General features: G+C 36.6%; 1 protein-coding gene across 1 annotated transcript in view; it reads left to right on the forward strand.

Moving 5' to 3' along the window:
* MYO16 (myosin XVI) overlaps window positions 1–14,735 on the forward strand; it is a 2,679,924-nt gene that overhangs the window by 750,560 nt on the left and 1,914,629 nt on the right. Inside the window, exon 6 of the mRNA XM_044071347.1 lies at window positions 3,633–3,757. Coding sequence (XP_043927282.1) covers window positions 3,633–3,757 — 125 coding nt within the window. The remainder of the gene's footprint in view (window positions 1–3,632; window positions 3,758–14,735) is intronic.

Below are 14,735 nucleotides of genomic sequence, written 5' to 3' on the forward strand. Positions count from 1 at the left end.
CCTATTTGAAATGTCACTCTAGTGCATACTGAATTAATGGCTCATAAGTCCAGCCACATTATAAGGTTACTGCTGTCATTGTTCACACCTCACAGTTCACTATATCAGTATTCCTCTATGGTATCTTGTATGATGAACCACCTTCAGACCAAGCAACAGAATGACATTGCGCTACTTGGCAGGTCATGAGTTGGATCATGAGCATAGCCATGAGATACCACATGTATTTCTTTGCTATTAATCAGCCATCAGGCATGTCTGGTGAAGGTAATACAACTACAGCTTGCAGGGCTCCTTGATGGTGCACAGAGTAAATCAAAATTTTCTCCATTTACTCCACTGAGACCTCCATCAGTGTTTATTATAGGAGGGGTATGAAGACCCAGAGTACAAAACCATGACATGGAATTCTGTAACAAGTGATTGCTGCTAGTGGAATCATGTGCATGGCTGAGCAATGGTGTCAATATTATAGTAAAGTGATGGCATCCCAACCTCTTTTGGCCAGTGGGAGCCTGTGGTTACACTTGATCACCAGAGCTGAGTATTGGAAGTAATTGTTCTTAATTAGATGTGAAAACTGTGACCATGTAGTATACAGAACTTTCATATTTCCGTTCCTCCCCTGAAGCCATCATAGATATTACACTGCTGTACAGTGGGAAGATTGAGCATCTTACCAGGTGCCAGGGTGAGTATACCTGCTCGTTATAACAGAGTATACTCACACCTCTTCACAGGTATCCATACTCTAGGCTATGCATGTACTAACCTTATAGCTATAGTTTGCAGCTGTAGCATTTGTCCTTTACTTCCAATTCAGCTACATTTGTTGTAGTTCGAAAGTAGCCGTACAGGTGTTTGACTAAGTGGCTGTTTGACTGCAGGGTGCAGTGATAAAGTCAAATTATCTCAACAGCTTAGGGCAGTCCCTTTTAGGTTGCATGCACTGATTTATGTGGGTTTGGTTTCTATCCTGGATTATGAACTGAGATATCATTCCATATGTGGGGAGGATGTTTGTAATTGTTTCATATACAGTAACCATCAGGATATGAGAGAATAATGCATATTTGATGAATATTTTCATTGTATGTGTGCCTTTCTTTCTCCCACCCTCTTTGTGACTAACCTTTCTGTTACACATTTTTTTGTGTTGTTTTTCTCCATTTGCAGCAGCAGCAGCATCTAGACCTGCAGCTGTCATTCACCAAGGACTGCTTGTCATGTGGCACCACCATCTATCCAAACTGCAATTCAACCTGACAGGCCCCCTCCCCAGCTTGGGCATCAGTTATAGGAACAGACCATCTCGCCCTACTCTGGAGGTAGAAGATGCTGTTCCTGTTGGTGACAGTGGCATTGGGGATGAAAACTTTGGTATGCAATGTTAGCTGGCAGACACAGTGGGCGAATCAGTTGTTCAGTGGCTAGATGGCTGTATCAGCCATCTAGAGACCCTTCCCAGCTGTTCATTGAGTCACATCCCTGCTTTGAACTGGCTTCCCCATATGCGCCAGAGCCCAGTTGTGAGCATACCCAGAGTGGCATTTAGTGTCCCACAAGGTTGCAGATGGGTAAAGATGTCAACTCCTCAGCCCATCCTATCCCTAATTTCAGTAATCCCCTCATTTGTGTCTATGCCCACACTTGTTTGTTGCCCATCTCTCCCAGATACCATTGTCTGCCCTCTTCTTGTCTGATGACTCCATCACCATTGTACTCCCCCTCCCTCAGTATGTCAGCTCTTCCTGTTTGCAATCAGTACTGACCCTGCTTATTCCTTACCTGTTTTTACTTAATGCTGATTATTTTACTTTGTCCCTGTTAGTCACCAATTAGCTATTAATATACTGAACTACTTTATTACACTTTGTTGATCTCACAATTTGAGAATTGTATCTCACATACATATAAAATGGGAAACAGCCCCTTCCAACAAATTACTCCACCTTTCCCTCCACCCGTGTGTTATTACTTAAACATTTCCAGTAGGTACTTACCTCTGTTTGCTTTCCCCTTCCCCATGCTGTCCTGTACTTTTAGTTCCATCCTTTCTTCTGGTCAAAAGATAGATTGAAATGAAGCGGCGGCCATTTTGGCTCCGACATCTAGTTTCCCCAGCTTGCTACTTTTGTGCATGCAGGAATGAGCATCAAGTTGTTCATGTGCTGTTAATGCCTGACATGCTTGTGATATGTCACAATCAGTGATGGGATTATGTTTCTTCACTGAGCACTTGCTCTGGCCGCAAGCAGATTTCCATACAAAAAACTTTTGCCTTTTGTTAACCATTAAAAATGTTACAGTTGCATAACACACAACAGATAAATAACAGATATCTCAGGACAATCATGGATGCCATAATTCTGAATCTTAAGGTATATGTGATAAATACTAAAATACTAAGAACTTTTAGGTTATTATGGGAATAGAAAATAGTTGTATTATTCCATTAATTGCTTTGAAAGAAAAACTGCAGTATTTTAATAATTTCTCATTTAATTGACGCAAACTTTAGAAAAAAGGGATGCTTTATTTCTCAGAAAGTATATGTTTATTTATACATGTTTATACATGATTATTTATTTATTTTTGATTTATATGGAGGAAATAAAAGAATATGTGCATGTGTTTTTCATTCACTTTATCTTTCAGGGTTTCTCTTATTAAGAGTTAGTACATCAGATTCAGTTGCCCTGATAAGAACTGGTGTCTCTTTACATTTCAACAGCTAGTCATATGACTAAGATTGCAAATTGATTGACATTAGTCTTCTAGATGTACTTGAAAATAGAAACAAAAGCACTTTAGACTTAAAATATACTATAAATATTATGTCCCTGCTCATTTTGTGCTGATGGGTTCCTTTGCAGTTGCTTACTCATGAAAGGCAGACACATACTGATAGGATCGTGCCTTACTACTGGGTGATGTTTTATTGATCACACTATTATTAGATCATTGAGGTTCATTATCATAAAATTTTGATGATTTTAAGTTATTTCCGTTTTGTGAGGATAGATGTTTGCATTAGAAAAGGTGATGGGTGGATTTTATGAGGTCTCAGTTGAGACAGTGGTGAAGATTATTATTATTATTTTAATTTCAATAAATTATACATATATACATATGTAGTGCACGTTTCATTTGATGCACAACGAAATGGTACAACTTTTGGGAAGATTGTCTCTTTCTTTGCAGTGTTTGACATTTATTCACAGATGTGCAACAGGGCATTGAGGATATTTAAGTAAAGGTGCATGTAAGAACAGTGATAGATGGCACCCAGCAAAAAAAAAAAAAAGTTTAATTGTTTGTTTTATTTGAGTTTTGTGACAGATTGTTATTTATATTACAGTATTTGTAACCTAAGTATGTAGATACCAGTCCCAAATAAAAGGTAAATAAACAGATAGTTTGGTTTGCAAGTGCTGACAAAAAATGTGTGTTACTGTTTAATGCACTAAGAATACCGGGCGAGCTTTTTAAAATAAATAATCTTTTGTTTTTCTTTATATCTCATAATTTATATTACTAAGCAATTTTTAATGTGTTACTCATTGATAAATAATGCTGTTAAAGTTAATAAAAAATACTTGTGTTCACTGGGAATTGCTTCTTATATATAGGTGTGGATGTAAATTCTTTACGACAAATGAAGACTCAGAGACCTCTGATGATGTTATCGGATGTCAAGCAACTTGTCTCAGCAGGAGGAAATGTAAATGAGAAGAATGATGAAGGTGTAACACTTGTAAGTGTATGGGTTTCTTATTGTTTTATTATTCTTTTTGAAATTCTATCTGCATGTTAAAATGGAGGAAGCAAATGATCTGCATAGCTATACAACCATTATCATAGTAGCAGTAAGATATTCAGAACCTGTAACTGAACTATTCGGAACATGTGTCTGTATGACAAAACCTTCTGTTGCACGGTTTATTGAAATGACTAACTACAAAGCTTCATAAGCTCTAAACACTTTATTGTTATTATTGAACTTCTGTACCATCTGCCATGGTGTAAAGGGATAAAGGCCTGATGGTGGTTTGGGCATCTGAAGCCAAAGGTGAAGGAGGTTAGGAGGCCCTATCCAGTGTGAGGGGTACTAAGGTGAACCTTGCTGTTCATCCCTGGTGTAGGTCGGGGACATGCAGAAGTGTGTTCTTCTAGAGCAGGAAGGGCATTAGATGAGTCACAGTGGATAGGGGAACTGCATGACCATTACACATTCATCTTTTAGACTACACTGTTGCATAAAGGAGATAGTAGCACTTAAGGCATAAAAAAAAATCCTCAAGTTAGCAATATGACACTACGCCACAGTGTTTTGTTCTCTTCACCAGCCCTGAATATGAGTCTGAGAATGCTCTGGGGAAGCTTTTTGGGTCTGATACATCCAATAAATTAAGTGAGGCTCGTGGAAGCAGCCGACAGTCACCTGTAAGGGGGGGGGGGGGTAAAATTTAAAATAAAATTATTTAGGCTTCATTATCAAGCAATGGTGATGCATGAGAATTGTTCATATTAATTTAAGTTAATAATAAACTTATATATATATATATATATATATATATATATATATATATATATATATATATATTCAAATTGTAATTGTGGATCACAAGTCAGTAATACTCATATGCTTACATCCAAGACTCAGGGGCTCAGGGCAGGAGAGGAGAAAAGGAAACAGCTATCTTAGAAGAGGAATTTGTTAAACTGTGATTTTAAAAGGATTTTTTGTGGAAAGGAATGCTTGTTAAAATCCAGCATCTTGCTTTTCTTGAGGTTGTCTAGAAGGACACAAGGGAGGAGAAGTTTGGACATCATCACTCCCAGTGGAACAAAGGCAGAAATGAAATGCAGTAAAACAGGAAGGACTGACTGGATCCTTGCCTCTATCTGTAGAACAACAGAGGAATGGAAACATTTCTGTCCTGTGCAAACTGATATTAAAAAAACAACTTTTCAATGAACAAGAGCACAACTTATACAACATGCGAGAGTGAAGCAACTGTCCTACTGAGACTACACATATAGAAGAAATGTGCTACACCATGTCACTAAACTGCAAGGCGTGTTATTAAGAGTTGTTTTTGTACAATCGAATTATTTTTAGAGCTGTAAAACTGAGACTAGATATTTTTGAACATACGATGTTCTAAGTACATTATTTATACTTCTATTTGAGAAAAGCAGTGTTTTCAGATCAGCTTATTTGTTTAAGAAATAGGTTTAAAAAACTGAAATTTAAATAGATTAAAGAAGGGATAACACAAATGTATTATCATATATGAATAGTAGTTTTAGATTCTTAGGGGTGTTCAGGATAGCAGAACACAGTTTTCAATTTCTATGATGCAGTCATAGCTACATTGTCAGAGTTTTTAAATATACATTTCAGACAATGCTCCATTTTGAGATTATGTGTTGCTGTTTTATTATAATTTATGGGAATATTCCAATGCTTTTATTTGTCACAGTTGCATATTAACTTCCATAAGAATAATTTCCATAAATGCAAAATTCCATGAATCTTGGAGACCCAACTATTTTGCTACAGCAGGAAATATTGGTTAAATAGTACAATTCAGTGGATATTTTTAAAACTTCAGTGCTGTGATACCCTTCCATCAAATGGTATGATGTATTGGGGGTTTTAAGAATAACAGCCTTCCAATTCTGTTAAACAACTTACTGACCAGTATGCTAAAACTCAAAATGTAATTAGTGCAACTTCTTTCATCTGTATTTTTCTACTCCAGAGAAGATTATATGTCTTTCTCTTAGCTATGATCAGATCAAAAAGAACCTTTGCAAAAAGAATGTTGTATGGCAATGAAGGGGTCAGTCCCCCTGTAGCTTAAATTATCTTGTAGATAGTGAGACCAGGAGAGTGGGTCCCTGCATGTGGATATTTCTGTCCCCCTCTCTCTCTATAGATATAGATGTACATACATAAATATGTACACGTACTTGTGCATACATACACATACACATAATTATATGTAGTTATATATGTCTACAGCTTTGCATTATTACAAAAGGTTGTAAAGTTGTTTGAGACACAATATGTTGGACAATTTCATCTATGAGCACTTTCTTCACAAATCAAGTACTTGCTAATACATGGATCACAAATACAACTAATGCAGTTACATTTGTGATACTGGCTAAAACTTGACACATTCCCCCTACAATGCCAATACCCTACAACTAAATGAGAAGAAATTCATAATGGTATCCTTTGGGATGTTATCCATCCCTGGTAACTATTATATTGACAACACACCCCTTAAAAGTGACCCAGTAGTCAGAGACTTAGGGACACACACAGATAGTAATCTAGCCTTTGATCATCCCTTGTCTACAGTGGTGAGCAACTCATTCTATGTTGCGCAGCTTATAAACAAAGGTATGGCATCTGAGTCCAAGGAAATCATTGTTCCACTGTAGTCGGAATTCATCAGACCTATCATTGAGTACAGTGCCCCTTTTGGTATGTACTTGACCAGGCATATCCAACAATTGGAACGTCCACAGAGGTTCCTTACTAAAAGAATAGAGGGCATAAATAATATGTCCTAAGCAGACAGCATCAAGGCCCTGTCATTGTAATTTGTCTCCTATAGGCTTTTGAGAGGAGATCTATGCCTGGCATACAGGGCATTGTCAGACCCCACTCTGACGGACATCCTGCATATCCACAAAGCAAACAGTACCAAAACTCCTTTGTCTAAAGACTTAAACCTTGCCTGTGATATAAATAGGACCTACAGGAGGGAGAGGTATGTATCCCAGAGACTAGCCCATCTATGGAACAGGCTCCCCATCCATCTGAAGCAGAGTTCCTCCTTAGCCCAATTCAATTGCAACCTGGATAATTAGATGGAAAACCAGAAATTCATGCCTGGTTTGGCACCTGTGTCTCTAATGCAAACAGGTAACCTGTAAATGCTTCATCTCCCAGGCACATGCTTACACTTTCAAGGGTATAAGAATTTGTCAGAGATTTGGGATGCATGGCTAGGCTTAAAAAGGCCCTTGTGATCATTAACCTAGTAAACACCTATGAACATATGAATCTGTACGAATCAAATGACACCACCACTACCTAACAAATATAAACATACTGTATGCATTCCTATACACTATCTAAATAACACAGAAACTAACCACAACAACAACAACAACAACAACAACAAAGGATACCACTACTTAACAAATATAAACATATTGTATGCATTTTTATACACTACCTAAATAACACAAAACTTAACCCTCTTCCTCCACAACAATGACAATCAAATGACACCACTACCTAACAAACATAAACATACTGTATACATTCCTACATACCACCTAAACAACACAAAGTCTAGCCCACTGCCTCTGCTACAATAAATAACACCACCACCTTACCTAACATGCATAAATATAGTGTATGCATTCCTGTACACTACCTAAACAGCATAAAACCTAATCAAATCCCTCTACAATAACAACAAATGAGACCACTACTTCCTAACAAACATAAACATACTGTATGCATTCCAATGCACTACCAAAATGCGATAAAGCTAAACCCAGCTCTTGTAAAAAAACAAGAAATTACACCACTACTTAACAAACATAAACATACTGCATGCATTCCTACACACTACCTAAAGAACACAAAAACTAATCCAATCCCTCTACAGCAACAACAACAACAAATGACACCACCACTACCTAATAAACATAAATATACTGTATGCATTCCTATAAACTCCCCAAATAACATAAAACCTAACCTCCAACAACAGCAAATGACACCACTACTTAAACATACTGCATGGATTCCTCTACACTATCTAAACAATGTAAAACCTAACTCAAAATCCAACTCTAGAAATAAAACCAAACTATCCCTGCCTAAAACATGTACACCTACTATACATACCTATAACAGTATGTTTTACATGGGGCTTAAACCCCCATTAAGGCTCTGCCCTAATCCCTCTATAACTTATATGTAGCCAGTAGTCACACAACAGTGAAGAATGTGAAGTAACTAAGAATAATTCTACTGCCGACATGCCACAACTCAGCTGTGCCATAATTCTATAAACTTGAACACCAAAAAATATTATAAAAAAAATCTGTCTGTGATGACAGAAACTTGTGACAAAAGCTATGGCACCCATATCTATCATTCTATATATTTACATGTATATACATTATACTGTATTTTATGTGTGTGTGTATGTGTGTGCGTGTGTGTGTGTGTGTGTGTGTGTGTGTGTGTGTGTGTGTGTGTGTGTGTGTGTGTGTGTGTGTGTGAGTATATATATATATATATATATATACATATATATATATATATATATATATATAGTCTAAGAACAGATGTTCAGTCTTAGGTTACACCTTGGAATATTCTCCCTACTTCAAGCGAGAATGAGTTCATAATTAGACAGAGGTGTAAAACGTACAATCTATCTTGCTGAAGATGCAGAGGGTTAAAGCAATAGTCTAACAGTATAATGGCAAGTTTTAGATTTTTTTTTTCTGAATAATACTTTATGTTTCAAAATTTTAGGACTCAAAGGAATGAGTCGTGTAATTGTAATATGGAGAAAATTCCTACAGAATTCACCAAGCATATATGTGTTTGTATTTATTTGTTTGTTTGCTTGTTTGCCATGTACGTGAGCTAGTTCAAGAGCTCTTTTCATCCATGGCTTGAATCCCAAGCTAGCGATTAGAAGTAAAGACATTGCATGCAGATATCTTACAGTAATTATGTAGTTCTTTAATTTTTAAAGTGTCATAATGAATAAATGAATTGCTTAATTAATTATTTAATTAATCAATTAATTAATTAGCTTATTCATTCATTCTTTACATATGTGTTGATGATTTGTTTACTGGATTAGTCCTCCTAGAAAGATTATTTACTTTTAGTGAGATCTGTGATTGTATTCATTGCGACAAGGAACAATTTTGCCAAAGCACTGTGGGAATTCTCCTACTATTTTTAGCAGAGGACACTGGAGAGTGAACTTGCCTTCCAGCATGGAATAGTAGGGTTACAAGATGGAGGGAGCAGTGAAGGCAGAGCTGTTCTCATCAGAAAGTAGTGCTGAATATGGAAAACACAAGGAAAAGAATGGAATACAAACTACACAGTTTAGTAGTTGGGGTTTTCTTTATGACATCTTGGTGACTTTTACTGAGGAACATGATATGCAGAGCAATGCCACTAAGTCATTTAATAAAATTATTGATGAAAATAATGAACTGATGTTTCACGACAACTTCTGAAAAGGTTTCCTCACCATTGCATATTGAAGAGTGTGTTGAGAGAACTGATAAATGGAGCAGTGTATTACCATGAGAGGAAGACTTTAAATAAGAAATACATGAACATGCTATAGCATAACACCAGGAAAGAGATAGATGAAGATAGTTATTGCAAACTACAGTAGCAGCTTCAGAAAAGAAACAGTCCAGTAGAACTATATCTGGAATATGGGCTACTAAAGAAAGAACAATACAAGTTGTTATTCTATATGAAAAATTAATAAGGGTAGTAATGTTTAAAATTTGGGGCTCAACAATTGATATACTCATTGGAATTATCTGCGGAGTCCACTGGGAACTGGAAATGATCTTTATACTATCATTATAAAGTCTGAGCTGGCTGAAAAGGTTACAAGTGACTTTGCAGTAAAATGAATAAAAAATATGGAATGGACATAAAGTAATACATAAGAAAAGATTCTGAGAGACTGCACAAGTAAAATGATTAATACTATGAAATAGACATAAAATGAAAAACAAAATGAGTGTGAAAAATGAAAGAGGCTGTTTTTGCAATTTATAATTGATTTGCTAATAGCTAAGGATGACAACAATAAGATAATAACAGTGATATCTAAGACCGCTGAAAAAGCAGACTTACAAAAAAGTGTTAAAAGAGAGAAAAACTGCTTTGAATAAGTTAAAAAATGGTTCACATATCCTTGGCATTTTCATATTTTTTGACATTGTGTGAAGTTTAATGAGAAACTGTATTATAGTATGGTGAAACAGGTTAACTGAAAGCTGCTTTAAAATAGATGCTGGACATTATATTTGCTGTTGCAAGTGATGATGCATATTGCTCTGTTCAGGCAAAAATGCAGACTTCAAATAGATAAATGATGTACACAAATGCTTATTTATATATAAGTTAAGTGAAAGGTGTTCCTGCAATCAATATTTCTTCTATAGAGAGTCTGGATCATGACAAAAAAGGATTTTCAGGAAACTTATAAAAGTGTAGCTATGTTTCTCTGTTTTTTATTGGTCTGTCTGTATATGCGAGTCCATTTGTATTAAGGAAAAGCAGAAGTTTAAGGACATCGGACAGTTCTCAGATACTTCAAAACTGTAATGATAGCACAATGAAAACAATTATCGGTAGGGCTGGGTTCAAGGCCTAATGGAAACATGCAGTCGTATAGTCCCCAAAGCTTTTGATTGATATAATTTCCTTCCTAGTTCTAAGAGTTTATTGATAGATTATTTTTTCCTATATGTCAGAATACGTATTTCTAAAGTATTCATTTTATTATATAGCTTGTATTATTTGCCAGGAAATAGGTGTGAGCAACTCTCTATTCTCACCTTAAGCTAGTTTAAAAAATGGTGTTGTCTCTTGTGAGTTATTTTAAATACTATATTCTATAAATAAGAGGGGTGAATTTACAAATATAAGGTAAATGGCCAGATTCATAAACCCACTGCTTCATGTACACAGCTGTGTACACATCGTGGTGGTATTTTATATTCATGAAGCACCCTTACATAGTGCTGTATGGTCCTCAAACACAAAAGATATGAAACACCAAGAAATGCTGACCCTGCAGCCTTGTAGAATGCTAATGAGCCAGCCCAGGGGAGACACATATGCTAATTAGTCATGTGCTCTTTCCCCAGAACCACCTCCAGGGAGCCATCTGTACATCTGAGCAGTTCAAGAAAGCAATTACAGTGTAGGTCAGCACAATCATTTCCAACACATCATGGTGGCAAACACAGCCAAAAGGCCCTGTGCAACCATGAATGCGAACTTTGTGGGGAAACCACTAGGCACCAGGGCTTACTATAAAAGTGCCCTAGTGGCACAATCATCAAAATGGGGATCAGGAGAGGGGTAAACACCAGACACTAGGGAGAATAATGCCATACAAACACCATCATTATGACTGGGATGGGGGGCTGGGGGATACACTCTACTGTATCAGCACCAATTTTACTTCATGAATTTGGTATACACTGGACACCAGGGAATAACACCCTAAGACATACACCAGCATGACAGGGATGGGGAACATCAGATACAACTTTTAAGTGCTGTAATAGCACCAACTGCATACAGGAATTGGAGTGGAGCCAATAAACCACCAGGAAATACATTGCCATGGGGGATGAGTGAATCACTGGATAGCAGGGATGCGTTCCTAAAGTACTGCAATGGCACCAATGTTACTATGGTGCCAGGGTTGGGTTCAGTCACCAGACCACCATGGATTACCCCATAAAGTGCCCTAAGGCCCATACATCATGATGGGGATTTGGGGGTAAACCACCGGACACCAGCACTTAGAGTCCTAAATGCCATAATGGCACCAATGATAGTACAGTGGGGATCATAAAATCGGTTCCCTATTACGAGATCACAGACGTAGTTTGTCAAATGTGTCTTGATCAAACCGAGAAGAGTGAAAAGGCAAAACAATGCAGCGGCTTTTCAGCGAATTCTTTCCCTGGGAAGAATTCACTTGGCCACTTTCATTACTTTGCCATTTTTGGCACTGTAATGTGATCTCGGAGTTGGTATATTTAAGTAGTGGGGGTGTGGGGGCGAAGCCCCCCACATTATGTAATGTTTTATTTATTTTTTTTTTCATTTTGGAACAGCGATTTTTCCCTTGGAAAAAAATTGCTGTTCTGAGGTTTTAACATTGTAAGCTTTCACTTACATGGGGTTGATTATTTATCGTTCGCTTTTGTAAGCGTGGGATAATATAATATAGACCCATAAAATCACTAGGGCTGACTCTTAACAGTGCCCCGATGGCACCAAAATCATAACAGAATTGGAATGTGGGGATATGCTAGACCACCATGGTCTAAGTCAGATGTGCCTAAAGTATTAGAGGCATTGGGGGGAATCAGGGTAGGGACAACAACAGGGACTGAAGTGTGTGTGTGTGTGTGTGTGTGTGTGTGTGTGTGTGTGTGTGTGTGTGTGTGTGTGTGTGTGTGTGTGAAAGTACATGTACTTGAACTTGTGTGTGTATATGAAAGAGTGACTGAAGGGGGATTCCACTGCATACACAAGCAGCAAGGTACTATAGTGACGTATAGATCAGCCATGTTCTACACACCACAGTAGCACCTGGAATTCATGAAACATACAAATTAGCTGATAATGAGTTCAAACTTCATCATGTCTAACATGTTCCAGAATCACATTTGAGCACATTGCACTGAAAGGACCCTTCCAGTGTAAGCTGCATGGCTTATGCTAGAGCATTTAATGAATTGCTGGGATAATGAGTACAAAGGCAATCTATCAGAGGCAGCTCCATTGTCATAGAGAGATACAACCTGGACTATTGACCAGTTGACCTGGAATTTAATGGCTCCTATGAATAACAAAGCAAGCAGGGACAATGGGTATGCCTATCCTGTGGAGGAGGGTGGGGCAGAACAGGCTGTGTGTTATAAGTCCTTTAAAGGAGAATCTGGGATAAAAATACACATGCAGGTGGCATGTATTTGACTTATCAAGCAACTATCTGGTAGTAGCATTCAAGATGGAAGTGTAGGAGCATGCACACCAATGGAGAAACCACAGTGGGCCTCCACAGTGATGTGGAGTGCACATCCTGCCATCCAGTGGTGAAGATATGCCATTGCATAAAAAGCTGGTGAATGCTAGCATCTCCCTTATAGCTTCCTGAGTGTTGCCTCTTATGGATAGCATTTACACTGGCACTGGAGGGAAGGTGCCAGTGCATAGGCAACAGATGGAACAATCCCATTGCATGGAGGCTTGACAGTTAGTATTTATGAGGCAAAAATAGCTTAGAAAAAAGAAATAACATTTATTAGACTAGGGATGCTTAAAAATTATGTAGTGAGCAAAGCTTAAATTTGTTGACAGCAAGAGCTGCAGTTTAACTTTTGATTGTTGCTCAGAAATACAAAAAGAAATAATAAAGACATTTTATACATGCATTAAGGAAGGTAAGATAATTTTACTTTAGTTTATTTAAAATTGTTTGATTGTGCCTATCATGAATTAATTTGGGAACCCTTGTCATCACTTAGGAATTCAGGACCGACGTGTTCTTGATTTGAGATAAATGGCTATGCTTGCTGTAGGAATTTGAGAAATACACATAATGTTGTGCGCAAAGAGAAATAACTATCTGAAAAAGTAGTGTATTATTGCTTTATATTAAGTAATATTATTTAATGGTTTAATAATGTACTTCCAATCAAGGCTGGAGTGTCTGAAGAAACTGCTATTATTAAACAGCTAGCAGGAGATTCAAAAATGTCCTTACATTTGTAAATAGATAATTTGACAGGCATGAATCTGCCTCTATAACTGTGTAACATGTATATATCCAAGCTGTTACTGTTTATTTTTTCAGACCAAGGATATTGCATAATTTATTATTTTACAGTTTAAAATGTTTGCAAATAATTAGCTGGAAATTTTGTTTCTTAGTTTTAATATGTCTCCGTTGAAAAATAAATAGTCATCAGTTAGTAAACATTGAATAAATAAAACATTGTAATACTGCAATAGTTTATATGTTATACATGTAAGAGTTGAATAAGGTAAATTAATATGTGGAAAGAAAAGGAGGAGGTGGTTACTCAGTGAAGGATAAATTGGAACAAATTATAAACTGACAATTTCTAAGCTTAGATGAGTTGATCTAAAAAAATGTATAGATTTTCTAAGGAAGAAAGATGATAAGTTGTCAGCTGATAATAACTTTAACATATATATGGCGGGAGTCTGGTGATAACTACTGAAAATTATAACTTGAAAATAACAAATCGAGAACAGACAGAAAATCCAGGTTTGATTTCAATAATTTGAGGAGGATAGTCTTTGATAAACTGTATTATATTGCAGGATACAATTTTGGGCTGCTTTACTTAATTTCTAACATGAATTGAAAGTGATCATCTCCTATATACATGGTAGATAAGCAATATTTAAAAAGGAACTAAAGTATTGGTTTAAGTAATGACATCATAAAAGAGAAGATTGAACTTGAAACAGTTAAGAATTAAAAAAAAAAAATCAGTAACATTAAACAATAAAGTATTTAATTTTGATAGAACCAGGGTAGTTTAGATGAAATGAACGTGATGCTTTGGTAATGGGATATTCATTAGTATGCAACCTCAATTATAAGGGATACTAGAGTTATATGGATGCTGCTATTGATTTGTAAGCATTGCCCTATGATTATTTTTGATATTATAAAGAGGAATTTATGAAAGTTATGCTGGATGAAGAGCTATTTAGGTACAAACTTGTTTAGAGTTGTTAGTGTTTATATATACAGGTACAAAGCAACATGCATTTGAAAGGTGATGAAGGAAATGGTAGCTTTTCAAGAAGGTTTAGTCATTCATTTTAGAGACAGGAATATGGATACTCAAAA

Source organism: Protopterus annectens, chromosome 5.part0 (genome assembly GCF_019279795.1).
Source record: "Protopterus annectens isolate FY-2018-M chromosome 5.part0, PAN1.0, whole genome shotgun sequence".
Lineage (NCBI taxonomy): Eukaryota > Metazoa > Chordata > Ceratodontiformes > Protopteridae > Protopterus > Protopterus annectens.